This window comes from Calonectris borealis, chromosome 2, assembly GCF_964195595.1.
Source record: "Calonectris borealis chromosome 2, bCalBor7.hap1.2, whole genome shotgun sequence".
In the NCBI taxonomy this organism is placed as follows: Eukaryota; Metazoa; Chordata; class Aves; order Procellariiformes; family Procellariidae; genus Calonectris; species Calonectris borealis.
In genome coordinates this window covers 68,857,372-68,881,022 of record NC_134313.1, presented here as the reverse complement: position 1 = coordinate 68,881,022, position 23,651 = coordinate 68,857,372, and the positions used below count along the sequence as shown (strand labels likewise).

Sequence of the window (23,651 nt, the reverse complement as noted above, 5' to 3'; positions counted from 1 at the left end):
TTTACAAAATTAAAGCCTGTAAATCCTCTAGAAATACAGCCAACCAAAGAGCTGCCAAAGCTCTACTTTTGCAGCTCATCCTTATGTCCTTTCTTACTGAACTTCTTTTCACCCTAAGATTTGTGGGAAGTAGAGGGGAGCAACTACTTAGAAGGCCAGCAGTCTAAGGAAACAAGCTAAAAACCTCTTCCATTGTATGGAATACCTTAGCGGTACTGGTACATTCCCTTTCAATGTAAGAATGGCAAATACTCCTTTGAGAATACCTTGGCACGCTAACCTTCACACTGAAGCCAGGCAGGTGTTACTGCTTGGATTTCCAATAACCTCTACTGCTGTAAGACCGTTCAGTGAGACAGAAGTGTTCTTAGACAGACAAGGTTGAAGTCATTAAGGCTTCAGAAAATGGTACCCTGAAGTGACTCAGGGGGCAAAGACAGACAGTACTCTAGCAAAGAAGCACTATGGCTGGCTATAAAACTAAATTGTCGCAATCTGTGCAGTGTTAAGAGTAGACTTAAACTAGTAGAACAAAGTGTCTAAATTACCTTTGGATTTTCCATATGGCTTATAGTGTTTTGGGATGCTTTTCCTTCCTGGAAATTCACCTTGAGATATTGACATCAGTGGCCTCAGACTGTTAGTATAATTAACCTAGATAAAGCAACAGGACAGAATGTCTGTTTTTAAATTCAAATCTTGAGCATTCAAAAAATACTAAGTTCCCCATGGAAAGTCAGCAGAGTACAATTTTAGGTGACAGCAAACTCCATATGAAGGATGTGTTGTTCTGTTCACAATTACCACATTAAACGACGATTTTCAAAAGTATTATTTGGAAGAGGTACATATCTGGAGAACAGAATGAGGTGTCTGGGGAAGACAATGTCACCTGTTCCAAATTTCTTTACTTTATTGCCCCATATCCCTCAACACCACCTGGCTAAAACATAGAACTAGTACATATGGGCAGCAGATTTAAACGCGGTGTAACCGCCACCAACAGTCACTCGCCGAGGTGATCAGCTCCCGTGCAGGGGTGTCCCACAGTGGAGCCAGGGATCGCGGCACACAGGGGGGTTTCCTGAGCCGGGGAAACCCCAGGGGAGCGCAGAGACCCGCCGGAAGCTGGCCGCTCTCATGAGAGCAGCTGACGAGGCCTGGGCAGGGCCAGGAGTAATGGCGGCCACCCCTGACTCCCACAAAAGGCAGCCCCAGGGAGCACTACGATCATGACGGGCAAACAGGGCCTGGCATGGCAGTTTGCGCAGCAGTTTGCGTGGGAGGGCGCCTCTTTGAAGGAGGGGCATTCCACAGGCCGAGTGGGAGACTTGGTGTACACACAACCCAGCAACCGGGCACCGTTCTGTGACCATCTGCACAGGTCAAGGGCACTCATCCTACCTGAGCATCAAGGCAGAATGGCGGGCACTCGTCTGAGAGCAAAGGCTGCAGCTCTGGCTGGGGGGTCTGCACCATCTACCCAGCGGTGGCTGATGCCTCCACCCAGCTGGAGCTGCTGAAGGGAGAGGCCGCAGTGCAGGCCTCAGACTGCAGGGCTATGATATTATCGGCATCACGGAGACGTGGTGGGATGGCTCCTATGACTGGAGTGTTGGGATGGAAGGATACAGGCTCTTTATGAAGGACAGGCAGGGAAGACGAGGCGTGTCGCCCTCTATGTCAATGACCAGCTGGAGTGCATGGAGCCTGGGGATGGATGAGGAGCTGACCGAGAGCTTATGGGTCAGGATTAAAGGGAGGGCAGGGACAGGTGACATTATGATGGGGGTCTGCCACAGGCCATCTGACCAAGACCACCGAGCAGATGAGGCCCTCTATAGACAGATAGGAGCAACCTCACGTTCACAAGCTCTGGTCCTCATGGACCATCTAAGGAACCTGAAAGTGCACAAGTCCATGGGACCTGATGAGATGCATCCGCAGGTCCTGAGGGAACTGGCGGATGAAGTTGCCAAGTCACTATCCATCATATTTGAAAAGTTGTGGCAGTCCGGTGAAGTTCCCACTGACTGGAAAAGGAGAAACATAACCCCCATTTTTAAAAAGGGAAGAAAGGAATACCCAGGGAGTCAGTCTCATCTCTGTGCCCAGCAAGATCACGGAGCAGATCCTACTGGAAACTTTGCTAAGGCACATGGAAAATAAGGAGGTGATTGGCGACAGTGAACATGGCTTCACTAAGGGCAAATTGTACCTGACAAATTTGGTGGCCTTCTACGATGGGATTACAGCATTGGTGGATAAGGGAAGAGCAACTGACGTCATCTACCTGGACATGTGCAAAGCATTTGACGCTGTCCCACACGACATCCTTGTCTCTAAATTGGAGAGACATTGATTTGACAGGCGGACCACTCGGTGGATAAGGAATTGGCTGGATGGTCGCACTCAAAGAGTTGCGGTCGACGGCTCAATGTCCAAGTGGAGACCAGTGACGAGTAGCGTTCCTCAGGGGTCAGTACTGCGACTGGCACTGTTTAACATCTTTGTCGGTGACATGGACAGTAGGATTGAGTGCACCCTCAGCAAGTTTGCCGACAACACCAAGCTGTATGGTGCCATTGACACGCTGGAGGGAAGGGATGCCATCCAGAGGGACCTTGATAGGCTTGAGAGGTGGGCCTGTGTGAACCTCATGAAGTTCAACAAGGCCAAGTGCAAGGTCCTGCACATGGGTCGGGGCAATCTCAAGCACAAATACAGGCTGGGCGGAGAATGGATTGAGAGCAGCCCTGAGGAGAAGGACTTGAGGGTGTTGGTGGATGAGAAGCTCAACATGACCCGGCAATGTGCGCTTGCAGCCCAGAAAGCTAACTGTATCCTGGGCTGCATCAAAAGAAGTGCAACCAGCAGGTCAAGGGAGGTGATTCTCCCCCTCCACTCTGCTCTCATGAGACCCCACCTGGAGTACTGCCTTTAGCCCTGGGGCCCCCAACATAACAAGGACATGGACCTGTTGGAGCAAGTCCAGATGAAGGCCACAAAGACCATCAGAGGGCTGGAGCACCTCTCCTATGAAGACAGGCTGAGAGTTGGGGTTGTTCAGCCTGGAGAAGCGAAGGCTCCAGGGGGACCTTATAGCGGCCTTCCAGTACCTGAAGGGGGCCTACAAGAAAGCTGGAGAGGGACTTTTTACAGAGGCATGTAGTGATAGGACAAGGGGTAATGGCATTAAACTGAAAGAGGGTAGATTTAGATTAGATATAAGGAAGGAAGAAATTCTTCACTATGAGGGTGGTGAGGCACTGGAACAGGTTGCCCACAGAAGTTGTGGATGCCCCGTTCCTGGAAGTGTTCAAGGCCACGTTGGATAGGGCTTTGAGCAACCTGATCTAGTGGAAGGTGTCCCTGCCCATGGCAGGGGCGTTGGAACTAGATGATCTTTAAGGTCCCTTCCAACCCAAACCATTCTATGATTCTATGATATGCAAATCCTGTCTCTAGCTGGGGAATGCAGAATGGAAGGCTCAGCTACTGCCTGAGATTAAGCTATGACAACAATTTTTAACTAGCTCATGAGAACTGTACTTTATTCAAATGCATGACATATTGGAAGTGTAGCTCTCAAAAAGGTGGTGGTGGCATTTGCACAAAGACAGTTACCATAGCTCAGCTGACATGGAATATATTATTATTGTATAAGAAACCAGTTTGAAATATCTTTCAGAAAAACGCAAACCAGTAGCTGCCAGAGGTGATGAGTCATTTTTGTACAGATTCTGGTCCTTCTTCAGACCCTTTTTTCTACAGGTATTCAGTTTTTATGCAAAAAAGCTATGGAGGTTTGTAAGGGCCAACAGAAAGACAGGAACATCTTGTCTACCTTAGTCTTAACAGATTAAAGCTCTCAAGTGGGAGCAGAGCTACAAATCACCAGTAAGAAAAGACTTATCCAACGCCCACAAAAGAAAGAAGTGACGCATTTGGGTAGCACTTAAAGCCTGATTAATCTTAGAAGAAAAGCTATCACGCAAGGGACCAACTGCAAAGGAAGGCTGACAACCAGACATCATGAAGAAAAATGGTGCCCAAAATAGGGGGAGAATGCATGCAAAAGAAAACCAAAGCAGATGGAAGATGATGGAAAACTAACAGAAATGTCCCATGCAATTAAGGTACTTAGTACTTAGAAATGGTAAAAAAAAAAAAATTATTTATAGTATATATATATTTATATAGTATATATATTTATTTATATAGTATATATATTTAACTGGGTGTTTTTGACCTATGCCTGAACTGTTACAGTTTGGCAGGGTGTTAACACAATGAGCTCAACAACTCCTTTCCTCCCAATCGTAAAACAGCTCTGGTCAAGATTAAGTTACTTACTGCTGCTTTCTTTTCACAAAAGGCCTTCAAAGCTTCTGTGAGTTCCTGTGTAATATGAACAACAAGTGTTGCTTCTGAGTCTGAGGTGATGTGAAAAGTCTCCTGTTGAAAAATATGGTTAGAAATGGTCATTAGGATACCGAAGGGTCATATACAGAAACAGATCAAAGTTATACTTTGATGTTGGTATAACCAAGTTTATACTATTAGTTGATGTATGAGACATATATAATTTATGTGTACATACACACACGTATGAAAAAATGAAATTGTGAACATAATTATAGCCTGATAAGAAGTAAAACATAACCCTGGATGTCTGTGCCACTCCCATACTGTCAATCATGAACATTTCATTGCAGATGGAGAAGGGCACAAGCCCTAAATTTATGTTGTTTGTGTAGAAAATGGAATAAAAAGTAAGCTTCAGCACTATCAAATGCCTTTTTGACTCCCCCATTTTAGTAACAAAAAGATGAAAGTTTCCATTATAATTTTCCTATGTGTAATGTTGGGAATAAGAGATACCAAAAGATATTGACATAATTCTATAAAGCGCAAAACAATTACGGCTATCTGCCTTTTTAATGTCCAAAGAGATTAATTAGTAAGTATATGAAGTTATAAGTGATCACAGTAAGTTAAAAGAGTATAGGCAGTCTGCTGTAAGGAGTAAGCTGTGATTCCTTTAGATAAAAATCAATTAGCTGTCTACCAAGTATTTTTGGTCGTTTACTGATTATCCCCAGACCTGCTTTTTCTCTACCTCTTCCTAAAGTCACAAGTAACCAGAGCGTAAAAGAAAAAAAAGAAGAAAAACTGAAAGGGAAAAAAAAATCTCTTCAGTTGGTAATGAAGCACACATCTCACAACATTCTACTTGTGATGTATAAACACAATTCAGACTCAAATGAAATTTTGTAATTGCCTTAGGTATAGAACATGACTTTCATGGAGTAAAATGGCGAATATAAAAGGTCAGATATTTTCACAACATAAACACAAACCGAGGCTTACTATGCCACTGCTAACAGCAACTGAACTGGTAACACTTCCCCACTCCAACACCAGCAGCTGTGCTCTGTTTCACTTGGCTGTCCAGTTCTGCAGCAGCAGCACCAGCCACAGCAACACAGGCAGCAAGACCAGACTGGCTCCTCTCATACCGCGTTATCAACAATCCCATTAGACATGGGCAGCCAACAGTACTTGAGCAACATCAGTCCTGCTAACACTGCTCCTCAGGGTGGCTCCTCAGCAACGGGAAGAATGATCCAGAGAACAGGTAGAGAGCTCACATTTAATCCAGCAAATTGTTCTGAGCTGACATTATGCTATAGCTGCACTAGCTTTTCAAAGAGCAGAGTCCATTAAAATAGAACTTAGAAATTAATATTGTGGCCAAATGAGTTTGATCAGCAATCAGAGGCTCCTTCACAATATTCATTGCATCATACTGGTAAAACCGCATGACTCTTATCACAATTATTTTACATACATACCAAGAACTCTAGAGCTTTCTGTTTCCGAACAGGATCATTCTGTGGGATTGTAGAACGGGGAAGAAAAATTAAAAGACTGCATACTACAGTATTTGTTGCATCATCTTGTACAAAAGAAGACCTTTTAATCTTTTATCCAACAACAAAAGTCAACACAAAGAAAATATAGTAATTTTAGGTCACAGTCATAAACATATAACGTTAGGCCCTCAAGAGCCTTTAGGCAGCAGCTACTACAAATGCAACTGCATTACTTCCAATACCAGGAAGAACACATTTCACATCTAAGCTACATACCTACAAGAGCTATTTTTCCCAGGCTCCCCTCACTCAGGTCCAACGTCATGGTTAAAAAAAGTGAAGTGCCCACCTGCATCTAGCATAGTACCTGACCAGCCTCAGGCCTAAAAGAGCAAGACGTCACCACAGAATACATTAGATTACAAAATAATCTCTGCCACTAAGATAAAAATGAGGCAGTTATCAGTGTTTGTGCTCAGTGCTCTTTAGGACAGATACTTGAGAGATCACTTTGGGTTTCACCTTTGAGTTAGAAAAAAGGATTGTACATCTTTAGATATATCATAAGATTTAAACTGAATCTTCAGTATAGAATACCTTTGATCTGAAGAGGGGCAAAACAGAGAAGAAAAGACTGCAGCACAGGCTGGGAGACCTGGACTACAGACACTTGGTCTGAGACTCTCAGTGACTTTGAACAGGAATTACGAGAGCTAAGGTGGATGAGCATCCTGATGTACAGTATTCATTTCCTTTCTGCTGTGCTGAACACAAAACTCTGGTCATTAGGTCCGTTATTTTGCTTCTGGAATAATATTAATAAAATGGCAAATGAAGCCAAAGAACAAAAATTTTTCAGAAAAATTAAAAGCAAGCATAAGGAAACTGCTACAACGTAAGACACTTGCAGAACTACTACCTCTACATACCTCATGCTTATAATCATCTTCCCACCTTAAAAAGAAAAAAATGAAAATATTGAGATGTATTCTAGAGATTACTAAGACGACTGGTTTACTCATAGTAACTACAATCAAAATATTTCAATTTCCAAATTTATATCACTTACCAATACAGGGTATCTTTTTCTATGGCATATCTACAATACTATATTTCTTAAAGGTCCTTATTCTGAGTGATTCTCAAAGACATCAGTAGTACTGATGCACTTTATGGATCAGCTAAAGGAGATGACTAAAGTAATGGTGAGTTTTTTCTTCCTATATGAACAGGGGTGCCTTTTCTAAAACTTAACTAGGGCAATGGCATCCCAAAGAAAGTGGTAACACCTTGAAATTTGAATTGCAATTTCTTTGTGTGCGAGTACATCCGATTGCTATTGAACTGCATAACAGTTCAATAGTATTTCAAAAGCCATAGCTACTTATAAACTGAACAGCAAATTTTATTTCAGGTTATTCCCTCACAGACAGAAAGGAACAATTTACACCAGAGGAAGAAGTACAGTGGAAAGACAATATAAAATGACAATGTTTGGTACAGAAAAGAAGATCTATGTAAGAAGTAAAGAGATCTCAAAAAAAAAAAAAATCTATTTTGATTCCCCTGTGGGGGTTGTATTCTCACCTTGCTTTCTTCTTTGATGGGGCTAGAAAATTAAAAAGAATTATTAGCAACATCGTAGGATTTCCACTGTATTACTGCAATAGAAGCATTACACAAACAGAACAGTTACTGGCCCTAAGGTGGCTGCTGTTTTTTTAAAGGGCAGGATTCAGCAGCCTAAATCTAGGCATATACAGCCATTTTAGAAACCACCAGGCATCCATGATGAAAGGTCTACGGGAGACTTGTGCCCTAACAGGTTTGCAGGGTACCTACCCCTCAGCATCTACGTTCAGGCAGCTGAATTCCACACAAGAAGTCATTATGGACTGAACTGAGGTGGGCATGCCTCCTCTATGCAAAAAGTGAAAAGTTTTTTGGATTTTTTCCTGTGAACATACCAGTGTACCTCAAAGTTGCACTTATTCTAGATCAGTCTCAAACAAGAATTTATGGAGATTAGAATGTCTAATCATCTCTCTTGCCAGTACAGTACAGTGTATAAGCATGAGGAAGGAGGGAAACCTCAGTAAAAGAAGGTAGTCTGTTTAAGAGTTATGCTTCAGAGAACCAGCTAATGCATGGTACATAACTTACCACTTCTCAAGTATTTATTAGCACAGATGTTCCAGTTTAAGCAACAGGGTAAGTAATAATTCTAAGGACAAATGACATCTTTGCCCCTACAATATGAGGCTGAAGGACTCGTGTTACTGTTTTAACCACCTGATGTTGAACACATGCTGATGAGTTGCAACAAGAAGTTGCACTGTAGGTCCCAAAGTTTTCCAAATGTCAGGAGAGGAAAGGACTACCACCATTTCACAGAAGATATCCAATGAAGTAAGAATCATGGAAACATAGGATGGGAGGGACCTCTGCAGGTAGAATCACAGAATCATAAAAAAGTTTAGGTTGGAAGGGACCTCTAGAGGTCATCTAGTCCAGCCTGAGAGGTAAGAGAAAAGCACCACAGAAGTGGTAAGTAACAGAAACCAACAATTAACTGTAAGATGAGGACACTGACAATTAAAATAATTTTCCTTGCATTATTCAATTTGCGCTGTCTTTCCATTAAGCCTCCAAAATCCTCCCTGTTTGAAAAGAAGATAGGTGGAGACAAGGAGTGCTACTGAGTGGTTGGAAACTTCACCCTACTCAAGCTAACGACTGAAGTTCTGCTCACTTTGACAAAGATTAGCCTCAAGATTAGATCAGGCTTAGGCCCAAGTCCAGTTGAGTTTTATAAGTCTTCAAGAATGGCAATTTCCCATCTCTTTGGGCAGGCAATTTCAGTGCTTGACCGCTGACTGTGCAGAACTTTCCAAATGTTCAATTAGCATTTCCTTTATTGCAGCCTGTGAATGTTGCCACTTGTTCTTTCCCTGTGCACCTTCTTGAAGTCTGTCTCCTTCTCTGTAGCCATGTTTTAGGTAGCGTAAGACAGTAATTGGATCCCTCCCTTAGCTGCTGCCTTCTCCAAGGTAATCAAACCCAGCTCCCTAAAGTTGTCCTCCACATCATATGCTCTAGTCTCCACATGATTTTTTGTAGCTGGTGAGTCCTCTGCTGACTCTTTCCAGTTCACTAAAATTTCTCATGTACACAGGACCCAGTATTCCAGAAGCAGCTTAATGAGTCCTTAACAGAAGGGAGTAAGTACTTCCCTCAACCTGCTGGCTACACTTTTGCTAATGGAGTCCAGTATGCTATTAGCCTTCATTACATCAAGAGTGCATTGCTGATTCATGTATATACTGTTGTATATCAAAACCTGCAGGTTCATAAGATTTGCTCCCTAGCCCAATAGTATCCAGTCTGTATCCAGCAGGGTGTTGCTCCATCCCAGGTGTAAGACTTCACATGTACCTTTGCTGAACTTCAGGAAGTTTCTGACAGCCCTTTTCACCAGCTTGTTAAGATCCCTCTGAATGGCAGTCTTGCTCTACCACATACCAGGCATTCCCCCAGTCTGACAAATTCGACAATGGTGTATTCTATCCCATTATCCAGGTCACTAAAGAACATGTTAAACAGTGCTGGCCCCAGGAGAAACCAAGGAGGAATGTGTCGTGGTTTAACCCCAGCCAGCAACTAAGCCCCACACAGCTGCTCGCTCACTCCCACCAGGCGGGATGGGGGAGAGAATCGGAAGAGTAAAAGTGAGAAAACTCGTGGGTTGAGATAAAGACAGTTTAATAGGGAAAGCACAAGCCACACACGCAAGCAAAGCAAAACAAGGAATTCATTCACTACTTCCCATCGGCAGGCAGGGGTTCAGCCATCTCCAGGAAAGCAGGGCTCCATCATGCTTAATGGTTACTTGGGAAGACAAATGCCATCACTCCAAATGTCCCCCCTTCCTTCTTCTTCCCCCAGCTTTATATGCTGAGCATGACGTCATATGGTATGGAATATCCCTTTGGTCAGTTGGGGTCAGCTGTCCCAGCTGTGTCCCCTCCCAACTTCTTGTGCACCCCCAGCCTCCTCGCTGGTGGGGTGGGATGAGAAGCAGAAAAGGCCTTGACTCTGTGTAAGCACTGCTCAGCATTTTCTAGAACATCCCCGTATTATCAACACCGTTTCCAGCACAAATCCAAAACATAGCCCCATACCAGCTCCTATGAAGAAAATTAACTCTATCCCAGCCAAAACCAGCACAGAATGCCACTAGTAACTGGGCAACACACTTAAAATCACTGACAACTACTCTTCGACCTTAACAGTTCAGCCACCTTTTATCCACCCTGTAGACTTACCTTATCTCCTGAGTTTGGCTGTAAGTATAACATGTGAGACTGTGCTGAAAGCTTTGCTGAAGTTAAAATGACATCCATCCTTCTTCCCCTGTCCACAGAGCCAGCCCTTGTCATTGCAAAATGCAATCAGGATGGTCAAACGCAGTTTGTCCTTGGTAAATCCACACTGGCTATTCCCAGTCAGCTTCTTGACCTTCACACACCAGTAAATGATGTCCATGAGGACTTGCCCCATAATTTTTTATAAGGTCTGGGACAGCCTGTAGCCACATTTTACTTTTGAAGATAAGCGTATTTGGTTTTTTTCAAGTCCCCCAGGAACTCCTCTGATCACCATGACCTTTCAAAGACTTTAGAGAGCAGACAGCTCCCTCAACACCAGAAGCATTCCTTTTTGTCCTATGGCCTTGTATATGCTCAATTTGCTCTTCCCTAAGCTGATCCTTCTCTACAGTGGATAATGCCATTCTCCTCTAAGCTTTACGATTACGCACAAAGATCTGAGAGCAGACCTTCTCAGTAAAGACCAAGGCAAAGAAAGCTACAAATATCTCAGCCTCTTCCATGTCCTTTGCCACCAGGCTACTTGCTCAGCAGTGGGACCACATCTTCTTTTGCTGCTGTCATACCTGCAGAAGCCTTCCTGTTGCTCTTCATATTTCTTCCACCTCCAGCCAAGCTTTGCTTTCTTAATTTCACCCCAAATACATCTGCAATTCTTACACATTTCTTCTTGGCAGTCTGCCTCTGCTTCTGTTCTCTGTATGCTTCCTTTTAGCATTTTAGATTTAAGGTTTGAACAGTTCCCTGTTCAAACACACCAGCCACCTGCTACGTCTGCCCATATTCTTGGACAGCAGAATGCTCTTTGAGGAGGTTCTGCTTGAAGACTGATTAGCTCTTTTGGGCTTTTTTTCCTTTCAAAGCAGCCTCTCAAGGGAACCTGACTACTAGTTTTCTGAAGAAGCTGAAGCCTGTTCTCCTGAAGTCCAAGAGAATTAGTCTGATATGTAACTTCCTCATTCCCCAAAGGGTTTTAACCTGTATCATCTCATGATCACTCCAACTAAGGCTGCCATTGACCATCACATTCCTGACTCTTCTCCTTCTCTGCAAAACACTTCCTCTTGTTGATTCATCCAGCACCTGCATCAAAAACTGGCCTCGACTCACTTTTGGAATGTTTGTAACTTGCCCTGCTGCTTTTCCAGCAAAAGCCAGTCCCCCCCAAGAAAACTGGGACCTGCAGTTGGAAGATTGCTTCCCATTATGTAAAGACATTGCTACAGACTGCCTGTTCAAGGAGGGCAGACATCTACTATGATGTTGTTCTTGTTGGCCTTCCCCCTAGTCCTGACCCAAAGATCTCAACAACCACCAGCCATGGCTCTATACAGAAAAGGTGCTCTTGCATCCAGCACAACTTCTACTGTCATCTTCTATGCCATCTTTCATAAGGAGCCCATATCGATCCATTACAGCACTCCAGCTATTGCATGACATCTTTGCAATTCTGATGATGTCATAGCTCTGTGACCACACAGTAACTTCCAGTTCCACTATCTAGTCCAATCTCCCACTTGAACCAGGACTACTGCCAACATAAGATTCTAGTTTTGTACAGCCAGGTCTTGAAAACCCCCAAGGATGAAGAGTTCACTACCTATGGATAACCTGTTCCAGTGCTGAACTACCCTCTAGGAAAAAAGTTTTTCCTCAGCCTCTCAAGCTGCCATCTGTGGCTGCTATCTCTTGTTACATTGCCTGCAATTACTAACAACTTTGGCTTTGTCATCTTTGTAGCAGTCTACAGATGCTTGAAGGGCAGTTATAAGATCACCCCTTACTCTCCTCTTTCCCATTCTAAACAAGCCCAGCTCCCTCTAACTCTCACCCTAGGTACATGCTCTTCACCCCTGAGAAGCTTCATAATCCTCTGCTGGATCGTCTCCAATTTCTCCATCTTCCCCTTGAACTAGAAGGAACAAAACTAGACACAGTATTCCAAATTTGGTCTTACCAGCATCAAATAGTAGGGAATAAGACTGTTCTTCAATCTGCTGCCTGTGCTCCTCCTTTAGTATCACAATATGAGATTTGCCTTATGTGAAATGAGAGCGTTCTCTTGGCTCATATTCAGCTTGGCATCCACCATAATCATCAAGCCCTTTTTAGGGGGGGGCTGATCAGTCTGTCACTTCCCATCCTGTACTGATGCATGGAGTTATCACTTCCGCACTGAAGATACAGACAAGCTTCTCCAGGTATCTGCTATAACTTCAAGGAAGCAATAATTGAATCTGAAAAGCCTGGTCCAAAATAGCAGAGTAAATCTCTGGACTTATTTCCAGTTTGCTGCTGTATTCCGTAGCAGCATTAAGAGTAGTTTTTAGAAAGGAAAAAAAAATGATGCAGGCAAAATTCAGAGACTAAATTAGACCAGAACTTCGTATGTTATACTACCACACTGTGCTTATCACAGTGTCATAAGGCCTTCAAGCTCAATCCCCTACTTTGAGTAACTGGTTATAGGAATTTCCTTAATAAGATAGTATGTTTAATCTAAAGCCCAAGACAAAATACAGATAATATCTCTTTAGAGAATAAAGAAATACCATAGTTTTTCCTTTAAGAAAAGCAACACATCAATCACTTCAAGGCCTCTTATACGTATATATATGTATACATATATAAAAGAATACATAATCTTATCTTAGTTTTGCATATGATCTCTGCAGCAGCCAGAATTTGGTGTTAATGTCAGTTTTGCCACTTGCAAAGTAGTAGGTGCCACCAAATGGCCTTTCTTGATTATATGCTTAAACTCACTCTTGCTGTCAGAAGGGAGCTTTGAAGCTAGAAGTCATTCTCTGCCAATGTGATTTAATCTAAAGACACACAGCTGCTAAACCAGTAAGCATGGTTTTCTTCTAAATAACTAGAGTATTTTTATTTTGGAATTCACTTGATATTGCCCTTACCACCTACCCAGAGCAAAACTTAATACTGAATGACACAACACTTTTGCAGCTAACTTCAGTCTTGTCCGTTCCTCCAGTTCTTCGTATCCTGTAGGACTGGATGGGATCGCTCTTTTTGATGTTCTAGTTTGATATCTGAGAACGTCTTCCAGTTCTACAGAAGTCAGTAAGCGTTGATGTCAATTTATTCTGAACTGAGAATTACTGAGCTAGATTACGGGGTCACATTCCCTCTTCTTCACAAGAGAGACAAACAGAGCCCAAAAAGTGTCTCTGCCACCTTGTTTTGCAGACCAATGTTAAAAGGTACAATCCACAGAAGCCACCAATGATCAATCCAAAAAAAAGCACTGCTATGGTAGGCAACTACAGCAGGATTCACACTGACAAACTCTGTTATCTATGTAACCTTCATCCATTTCAATCAAACCTACCTTCCCACTGATATTAGTACTAGGATCAAAAGGTAGCAAGTAAATATTTCTTCAGGTTGGCATCGTTAAGCATCAATAGCACATCTACAGTAACAAAGGACATAACTCAAACGTATTGTATGAGGGAAGATGCTGGGTTTGTCTTTGAGGGTTTGGTTTCCATTGCTTGTTCCCATGGACTTGCTAAAGAACTGTAACTACCACTTTTACCAGTGATTCAGCATGTATGTCTTTTGATGACTGAAATGAGCTGGGGAAGGCTTTATCAGCTTATTCAGAGAAACCCATCAAATACCATTTTTCCATACTTTTTCACTTTCCTTGATTAGCAAACTACTGTAGTTATCTTAAATGCCTCCAGAACCAAGCAGTTAAAAAATGTCTAACAAACACTGCAAGTGTGGCAATTCCCTTCTTCCCTCATTTCAAATTCACAAAAACTGGAAAATCTCTGAAAACATTTTATGCTATTACAAGTTGAATGTTTTATATCAGTCAAACCCTTTGTTTGAGTTCAACTACTAATTCAAATTAGGCCAAATATCAATTACGTCAAATCTACTATATTCAAGTAATTCATAGACTTACGCGAGGTACTTGGTCTTATGTAACCTTCAATCTAGAAATAGAAATAGTTTCATGTTAGATTTTCTGATTAAAACTTCATAACAACAGTCTCTACTGCAACTGCCTTTAGAAACAGAACAAGTACTTTTATTTATCCCAGCATAGTGTAGCCCGTAATTTTATAGATGTATAATCTTGTAAATATAAATGAAATTTGAGAGAAAATTTGCTTACATTTGAGAAAATTTAAGTTGCAAAAATTAAAAACCACTGAAGTAAAGCAATAAAATTTCTGAACCACTGAATTCAGACTGGACATTTTCTATCTAAAAAACCTAACTTCTTAAAAATAAACAACTTTGTTTTTTCAGATGAATTTCAAAACTACTGTTCTTTTCCCCAGATTTTTTAGGGCAACTTTAAGTTAAGCCTTAGCTCAATTTAATACTACACTTCCTAGAAACACACAGAAATTTAACAAGCTTTGTCAGCAGTACTTTTAAAATTTACTAGGTCAAACATAAATGCACTGATAAAAGACACATTACCAGATACTTTACGTTTACTTCCAATTACCTTATACATTTTTAATCCTTCAGCCTTCTCTAGCTCTCCTGCTATCCGTCTGAGAAATGAGACTTTGCATTCTTTTACATCTGTTGTCTTTCTCTTCATTTTATCTGGAAATTCTTTAGACTGTTGACAAAAACAGTTTGAAATGGTCAATATCAAAATTCATCGCAATATTAAAAAATTGGCACATTTCACCTTTTGGACAAGCTTCCAAAAGACTGGTAAACATGTTTTTGAACATTATGAGCTAGTTTCTTCTCTGTAACACAACTAATTAAATTTTAATGTTAAAGTTGCTTAAGTAGTCTTCAAAACAAACAATGAATACTAGGCAAAGCTTGCTACCAAAAGGTAACATGCTCTGTACCATATCCAACAATGCTATAGGCATGCGAGAAATAAGAAAGAACCACAACATTCTAGGAACCTGATCCTGGAGGCAACCAAAACACTTAGGAACAGACTTTGAGCAGATACAGCCACGCACCTCTGGATCGCACTTCCTCAATAGCTCACAGCTTCATAGCTATTCATGTCCATCTGACCCATAAAGAGTCAACCATACAAGCATCAGCAATTTATCATATGGGAGAAAAAAAAAATAAAAGGGGAGTATCATAAAGAAATTGTGATCGAAATTCATCAAAATTACTCACTATGTATGCTCTTCTGTGTTTATATCCACTAAGATGTTCTATCATAGGTGCCATCTCTGTATTAAACCCACACAGCTTGCACTCATAATGCGGCTCTTTTCTTCCTTCAAATCTGATTTCAACCACATGTTCTAAACCTGTAAAAGCAAGAGTTACAAATATCTATATTTTAGTACAGACTACTATGAACGAATGTATTCTCTTCAATGTTGCTCATTAAAAGCCAAAATGAATAAATAAAAGTATTCCATTTTCAGAATTTCAACACTTCTTCAGGATCACTTCAACACTTCTTCAGACTTATTACCCACATCAGTTAAATTTATCTCTTTATAATGCTTTGTTCTGAAAGGACACTGTCTACGGTAGATTTGCAAGCCCACCAAAAATAGAGAATTCATGGAGAAGTGCATATAAAAAAGAGAATGAGAATAGGAAATGCCATGCAAAGGTCTAGATTAAAAAACTGCATTGAAACTACTTAGTCAAACATAATTTGGACAGTGACCAACTAGCACAAAGCACAAGTAGGAAAGACGATAATCACTTCACAAAATTGAGTCCTTCATAATCTAAAAATATTCCATAAACTTTTAAGAATTACAGGAATGAAAATGGGATTTTTCTTCATTTTTTCTAGAAATGACTGAAAGACTATGCCTTAGAAGTATTCAGAAATCTCTAAGTTTGAGGCTTATACCGAGCATGAAAAGTTTTACTCTGAACAGCTTAAATGTAACAAGTTTATAAGCAGCTTAAAACAAATAGGAAAAACTTGCAGCTGTTCCCTATTATCATAACTTCCAATACTAGGTATTTGTGATGGGTTGACCCAGGCCAGCAGCCAAGCACCACACAGCTGCTTGCTCACTCACATACACACCCCTCAGCAGGATGGGGATAAAATAGGAAGAGCGAAAGCAAGAAAACTCATGGGTTGAGATAAAGACAGTTTAAGAGGTGAAGGAAAGAGGGGAAAAAAAGCAAAAAACTCCATGTGAAAACCAGTCACTCACCTCCCCACAAGCAGACCAACACCCAGCCAGTCTCTGAACAGCCACCTTGGAAGTCAAACCTGCCCCCCCTCCCTTTTTAATTCCTTCACCTCAATTGTCATTGCTGAGCATGACATTATGTGGTACAGAATATCCTTTTGGCAAGTTTGGGTCAACTGTCCTGGCTGTGTCCCCTCCCAGCCTCTCGCCCACCCCCAGCCTACTCAAGGGGTGAGGGTTGGGGACCCAGAGTGGAAAAAAAAGACAGTCTTGGTGCTGTGCTGCTCGGCAACAGCAAGAACACTGGTGTGTTATCAACACTGTTTTAGTCACAAATCCAAAACATACAGGCTGCTCTGAAGAAATTCAACTCCACCTCAGACCCACTACAGTATTATACTGCTAAATCTTAACTCTGAAAATAAACTATCACCAAATGAACTGAGTATACAAGAAAGTAACACTTTGCTATCCACCTTTTTCTATAAAAATGCTTATAATAATAATTTGCTACGCTTTTTAATATTAATACTGTATGTAGAGTAACAGCAAGACAATTCACTAAACAGAGAAATTCTCTGCTAATACTAGGAAATTTGCTACTTAGCTCTTTGTCGGGGAACATATTTCTGTAGGCCACCAGGACATACTAGGAAAACTAAGGCCACTGACAAGCAGCACTGCTTATCCTCTCCTAATGGTTGCCTCATCTAGCAATTAGAAAGAAAGAAAACCTTAAAATTAATCTCATTACTTTTAGTATTCCCAAAGACAGTGAGGAAGAATATCTCACTAGACAGAAACACCCGTATATCCCACCATGGAAAACCACAAAGAATCACCAGATGACAAGTCACCAGTGGCGTAAAGTCTAGTTGGAGGCCAGTAGCTAGCTAGTACCCCAGGAGTCAATACTGGGTCTAGTCCTGTTTAATATCTTCATTAATGATCTGGATGATGGGGCAGAGCATACCCTCAGCAAGTTTGCTGATGACACAAAACTGGGAGGGAAAGTTGATACACCAGAGGGTTGTGCTGCCATCCAGAGGGACCTCAACAGGCTGGACAGTTGGGCTGAAGGCAATCTCAGGCAGTTTAACAAGAGAAAGTGCAAATTCCTGCACCTGGGGAGGAACAAGCCCAGGTACCAGTACATGCTGGGGGTTGACCAGCTGGAAAGTAGCTTGGCAGAAAAGGATCTAAGTGGACACCAAGCTGAAGATGAGCCAGCAATGGGCCCTTGTGGCGAAGAAGACTAATGGTCTCCTGGGCTGCACGAGGAGGAGTGTTGCCAGCAGGTTGAAGATGATCCACCCTCTCCACTCAGCACCAGTAGGGCCACGCCTGGAGTGCTGTGTCCAGTACTGGGCTTCCCAGTACCAGAGACATGGACATACAAAGAGCCATGAAGATGACAAGGGCACTGGAGCATCTCTCCTGTGAGGAGAGGCTGAGAGAGCTGGGACTGTTTAGCCTGGAGGAGAGGCTAAAAGGGGATCTCATCAGCATGTATAAACACCTGAAGGGAGGGTGCAATGAAGAGGGAGCCAGGCTCTTTTCAGTGGTGCCCAGTGATGGGACAAGAGGCAATGGGCACAAACTGAAACACAGGAGATGCTGTCTGAACATCAGGAAACACCTTTGACTGTGAGGGTGACCGAGCACTGGCACAGGTTTCCCTGAGAGGTCATGGAGTCTCCCTCCTTGGAGATATTCAAAAGCCATCTGGACATGGTCCTGGGCAACCTGCTCTGGATGACCCTGCTTGAGCCGGGGCTTAAGACCAGATGACCTCCAGAGGTCCCTTTCAACCTCAACCATTCTGTGATGGTCGTTGATAATAAACAACCATTCTGTGAAAAACTTCTTTACTAAGATGGCTCCTTCAGGAACAAGTTGTCTAACAATTAAGGTGTTAATAAAAGAGATGGCCTTTATAGTACTTGGAGTAATAAGCTAAACTTTAAAAGGTATAAGAGATAAGATATATCCTATAAATTATTCAATACCTTTACAGAAAATGAAACAGTATCTAGAATTCCATCTTTTATTTCAAAACAAAAGCCATTTGGTCACAAATTCAAAGACATACCATTTAGAAAACAAAAAACATACCAACTAGAGGTTCTTCTCTTTTGGGATCATTCATAAAATCCTTCAGACAGGTTATGTCCTTTGTGAGTCCTCTCTTCACTAAAGTAAAAAATATATGCATAAAGAGATATTACACATTAGACAGTTTGCACATGATTTCTATGATATTAAAGGAGTTTCTAATTGAGATTTAAGGGAAGAAAATTAATTTTCACTCTGAAATTCGTAAGGAAAATGGGCAAGATCTCAGTCACTCTCAAAAAGGCTCCAACACACTCTGTTTTCCATAACAATTTTACATGGAAGGAATTAACGTCTTCAAGAAGAGAACCAAATATGCAAACAGACCTTCTAACACAATCCAATTTACTGAGGAAAGATACCGAGTTCACATTCGTAGCATACTCCAGACCATGTCAGTTCTCATTAAAAAAAAAAAAAAAAAGGCAAGCCACCAACCTCTTCCTGCCCCTAAAACCCTAATACGCATATAGCATTCTGAGATTGCTTGTTTGGAGTCTGAAGTTCAAGAATTACCTTAAGTCTAATAACGAACACATAATCTTATGATAGTAAACGCCTCTTGTACTCCAGGCAGACCAGAAGCTGCACAACCACAGTCAGTATGTTCCTGAGCCTGAACTAGCAGTGTTTCAATCACTGAGTTTTAATAGCTTGGTTTTTGCACTGCCTAAAACATTTTTAAAGTATTCCTGGTCAACTCAGAGCACCAGCAGAGTTCAGCTAAATGTATCTGCAAAACAATCTCAAAGAGGCATTCACATGTTTGCCATTATAAAAGAGCATGCTGAAGTGTTAAAATACATATTTTTAATCTGAAAAAAAAAAATGTGCAGAAGAATGCATCCTCTTAATTATATACAGCTGTATTTTAACTGACTGATTAATTTCATAAGAGACATACACGCTGCCAGTTTCTTCAAATTGGAGCAAACAAGTAGAAATAGCACAAGCACTGAACAGTATGTTACTGTATTCTTTCCCCCTAGGATGCCAGGTTATGGTTTAAAAAAAACAAAACACAAATAAAACTTCAGAAGGATAGGAAATTCTGTGCTTGTTCTTAAATATCCACTCTATTAGGAATATGCTTGTGCTGCCATTGAGTCAAACTCCAGGGCTGCACACAAAAAAAAATTCACAAAGTTCCAGCATTAATTTATATGGAAAACCTCTTGTACTTTAATTATGGTAGTAAATACCTGATAGGACACCTTGTACCATGGGAACAGTGTGGCCCATTCCCACCAAAACTTCAGTCTTGTTAAAAACTTTCTCTGTTGTTTTGTTTTTTGTCTGAGGTGACATGCAGCAGTAGCATAGCGTGACAGAGGCGACACGTAGCAAGTTGGTGCCACGTAATGAGTCTCCACAACTTTTTACCAACACCTAAATGTATTATGCAGTTCTCCTGCATTTGTGTGCCTGTGCAGTAGCTCTCAGTGTGAGCTGGCTGTTCCCAAGCTGACAGTGATAGGCATGTGGTCTCTTGGGCTTAATATGGAAAGATCCACGCAGAAAAAAGTTCAAGGTCTCTACAAGGTAATGGTCATTTTCTTCTTGCTTCCTAATATACAACTAAATATTCTTGTCTTAGTATCATCTCGATAATAAACAACGCATACTGTTCTTGGTTTATATGCTTTTGTGTTGTCAAACTTTCACTGTATCATACGTGTACACACATGCGTGCTGCAGAATTTTCTGTTGAAAACTGCACCAGCTAAAAAAACATTAGCTAGATTCATTGAAATCAGATGTTATCAGATAATCAGGAAGAAACTATAACTTCTCAAGTTTGAAAGTCTTGCTGCGAAAATACTCATAACTTCATATTCTCCTAGGATCTTTTCTTACATAAATTAACCTGTGCACATAAGAAAAGCAATGGTTCAAATGTTTGGTAACTTGCATTGCTTCTTCCCAAACCATAATCAACGACCTGCTTTGGTCATCATTAAAACAAAACCACCAATTCCAAAGTTGCATCTGAAAAGGCCATTATCTCATTTATATTCAGCTACCTGGTTTCTGTGTTTCATACTTCATTGGAGTTCGGACTGGAGCTGGAGGACCTAGAATAATAGTTTGACAGTCAGACTACTTCTTCTCACTTGCTTTTATTAAGTACCTATTAGATCATCCAAACAAGTTAAGAGACTTGAACAGTTATTTTCATTTTACAGTTTAATATAGGCTCAGTAATAGCAGTATTCCATCTTGCTACACCTTCCTTTTGTAACTTTACTGCTCTAAATAAGAAAAAGTCTTCATTTCCACTCCCCTTCCCCACCAACACAATATACCAAACACATGAATGTCACAGAAGCAGGGTATTCAATTTTTATTTGATTTTTAAGTGCTTTTGATACTGCCTAGTTATTTTAATTATTTTAACTATTCAGTATTGTGCATGACAGTCGATCTGTGTTACAGGTACCTGACAAAAAACTTCTGGTCTAAACGTTTAGAGCCTAAACACAGTCCCAGAGACAATTCATAAAGTCATTAAACTGCATACCAACTAGTATCTTCTTTTACATAGGCTTCTGTATGTATTTTTAATCACTCAGAGCTTCAGAGTGAATTTTTAGATGTGCTTTTGTAAAGGTACTTCCACTCCCGTCCTTTGGAACTTCTTTCCTTTGCCCCCCTCTTCCCTCAAATCCACAGACACACAAGCGCACTTTAATTATGTTCTCAGTATTTTTTAATTTGCAGCATTCAAGATGACATACCAGTACTCATTTACTGGAAAAAGTGAAAGTTCAAGTTAAACTATGTATTTGCCCATGTAATTCCTATTTTTGAAGTGAAGAAGTTTTCCACAGTCATGGCAAATACAACATGTTGTATACATCAATGGTTTTCTCCTCCTCCTGCGCAAGATAGGCAGTTAAGAGATATGTATCAAAGCTGTAACAAATTAGAGTTGTAAACATTTTGCAAACAACTCTGCAATATTAACATAAGAGAGGAGTATGAGAAAGCATATCCCCCTTGATTTCTTACAATAAGTTACCCATCTTTTTCAGTAAAAAGCTTCAAAGTCTCTGGTAGCATGAACAAAAGAAGATCTCCAGGTACTCTGCAAGTATGAAAATTACTTAATTCCAGAGTTGTTCAGTTAGTGCCTGAAGTCCAAGTTAGATTCCAGGTCCAGCATCTGCAGACTGACAACATGGCCAAATGCTAAATGACATGAATAGGCACCTGTGAAATAAGATTTTTAGTGCTTTATTTTCTGTTTACCTCCAGGAACAAATTGTATTTGCCGAGAATTGCGCCAGAAGCAGTTCACAGTGCAGTTTGCCTTAACATGGTTGAAGTTTACAAATATCGTCAAGTTAAAAATCGTTGTAACTGCTACTATCACCGAAGGTAGCAGTTTGGGGTTCTGAGTTTTTTGTTCTTTTTTTTTAAAAAGAGGAGGAATTTAGCAAATATTATCATTGCTGCCTGCAAAAGTTTAACAAAAGCAATTATGATCTTGAAGACACTCTTCCATTCAGCAACAGCAGGTTTCCAGGCTAACACTTAATTCACTTTTACTAGCCACAGGGCTTTATAATGCTATTAATAATGTAGGTTATATTTCTTAAGCATCTCAAAACCAAAAGACAACAGTATTTTCCCTTAAAGCATACCAGACTGACCAATGAGCTAAAAATCAGCTGGACTGCCACGCTCAAAGGACAACAATCAACAGCCCATCTTCCTGGTGTTCAGTAAGCAGCAGAGCACCCCAAAGACTGATTCCAGGGTGCACAACAATTAACATCATCATTAATAACCTGGTTGAGGATGCATAGAACACCCTTGGCAAATTCAGAGACAATAGTAATTTAGGGGATACAACCGATGTCACAGCTTCAGTTGAGCAGGGCATTGGGAACATTAAGGATTAAAGAAACCTTAAGAAATGTAATAAGAAGTATAGAGTTCTGCAGCTGAAATAATCCCATTCACGAGCACAGGCTGTGATCTGGCTGACTGAGCAGCTACACTGTCAAAAAGAACCTCAGAGTTATGAACGCTAAGCTGAATATTGTCCAAAAGCAGTCTCCCATAAACTAGGCAAACCCTACATTGAGATACTGCACAGGCAGCATACTTCAGAATCTCTTATTTGGGACTTGTGAGGCTGTCTAGTTCCATCCTTTTCCAGTTCAAGCGGGATGTGGAGAAACCAGAGAGAGTCCGGTGGAAGGGCTACCAAGACAAACAACCCAGAGCAAATAACTGATGAGAACAGGTTTGGGGGCTTGACTTGTTCAGTCTGGTGAAGTGGAGGCTAAGAGGAGATCTAACAGCAAGGATACCTGAACAGCAGCCACAAAGATGAGTCAAACCCGCTGGGGATGTGACAACAGCATAACAAGTAGCAGCCAGAAATAGTTGCTTAGGAGGCACAGATTAGATGGTAGGATAAAATTCCTCTTTAAAACGAGGGAGCAACTACAGACTGATTAAACACAGGTAGCAGACTCTCTGCCCTTGGAGGTGTTCAAGGCTTCCGTAAGCAAGTGATGATCTGGCAGTAGTCCTGCTCCAATCAGGAGGTTAGGAAATTACCTAATCAGTCTCAGGAAATCTCTTCCAACTAATGATTTTATTTAGTAAGGGGTATTTTCCAGATACTAGTTATCTACATGAACAAAAAATCCCTTTCCTTTCAATATGCAATAACACAGCGCTGAACACGTTTCTCTGTTCTCCACCTTTTACATCTATACGTGTGTTTGTAATGCACACACATTGCTAATGACTGCCAGAAATAAAACAGCTATGTTTCAGAATTTAAGGACAGACATTGTCAGTTCAGTTATTCAGCAGCAACAAAGAGGTACTGGACGCAGCACTGCAGATTCACTTTTGAATACAAGAGGTGAAGTGCACAAAGACTCTATATTCCATTGTATGGGGGAACTCCCCAAGAGAGGTGGTAAGGGAGGGGGAGTAGTGTTCAATCTTAGTACTTCTATTATTATGGTTTCTGAAACATTTTCTCTTCTCGTCTGTAACTCAGAAAAGAACTTCCAGATTTCCCTTCTTTGAAAATGTAGCAGTAGTACCTTATGCGTACTAATCAATGCCTGACAGACAGTGAGCATGGAGGGACATGT

At 41.1% G+C, this 23,651-nt stretch overlaps 1 protein-coding gene across 17 annotated transcripts in view; it reads right to left on the bottom strand.

Moving 5' to 3' along the window:
• Positions 1–23,651, bottom strand: part of LOC142078941 (uncharacterized) — a 42,959-nt gene that overhangs the window by 6,768 nt on the left and 12,540 nt on the right. For 7 of the 17 annotated variants that reach the window (XR_012672415.1, XR_012672414.1, XR_012672413.1 and 4 more), the window contains 10 exons: positions 20,550–20,600; positions 18,526–18,603; positions 15,416–15,552; positions 14,763–14,882; positions 14,208–14,238; positions 7,467–7,488; positions 6,809–6,833; positions 5,859–5,897; positions 4,357–4,458; positions 549–654 (listed from right to left, as the gene is read on the bottom strand). Coding sequence is in view for 14 of the 17 variants with exons in the window: in XM_075142271.1 (XP_074998372.1) it covers positions 549–654; positions 4,357–4,458; positions 5,859–5,897; positions 6,809–6,833; positions 7,467–7,488; positions 14,208–14,238; positions 14,763–14,882; positions 15,416–15,552; positions 18,526–18,603; positions 20,550–20,600 (711 nt within the window). In the remaining 3 variants the exon portion in view is untranslated. Of the gene's footprint in view, positions 1–548; positions 655–4,356; positions 4,459–5,858; positions 5,898–6,808; positions 6,834–7,466; positions 7,489–14,207; positions 14,239–14,762; positions 14,883–15,415; positions 15,553–18,525; positions 18,604–20,549; positions 20,601–21,537; positions 21,739–23,651 lie in introns of all 17 variants that reach the window. The other 10 variants (XM_075142278.1, XM_075142279.1, XM_075142276.1 and 7 more) reach the window with 6 other exon arrangements.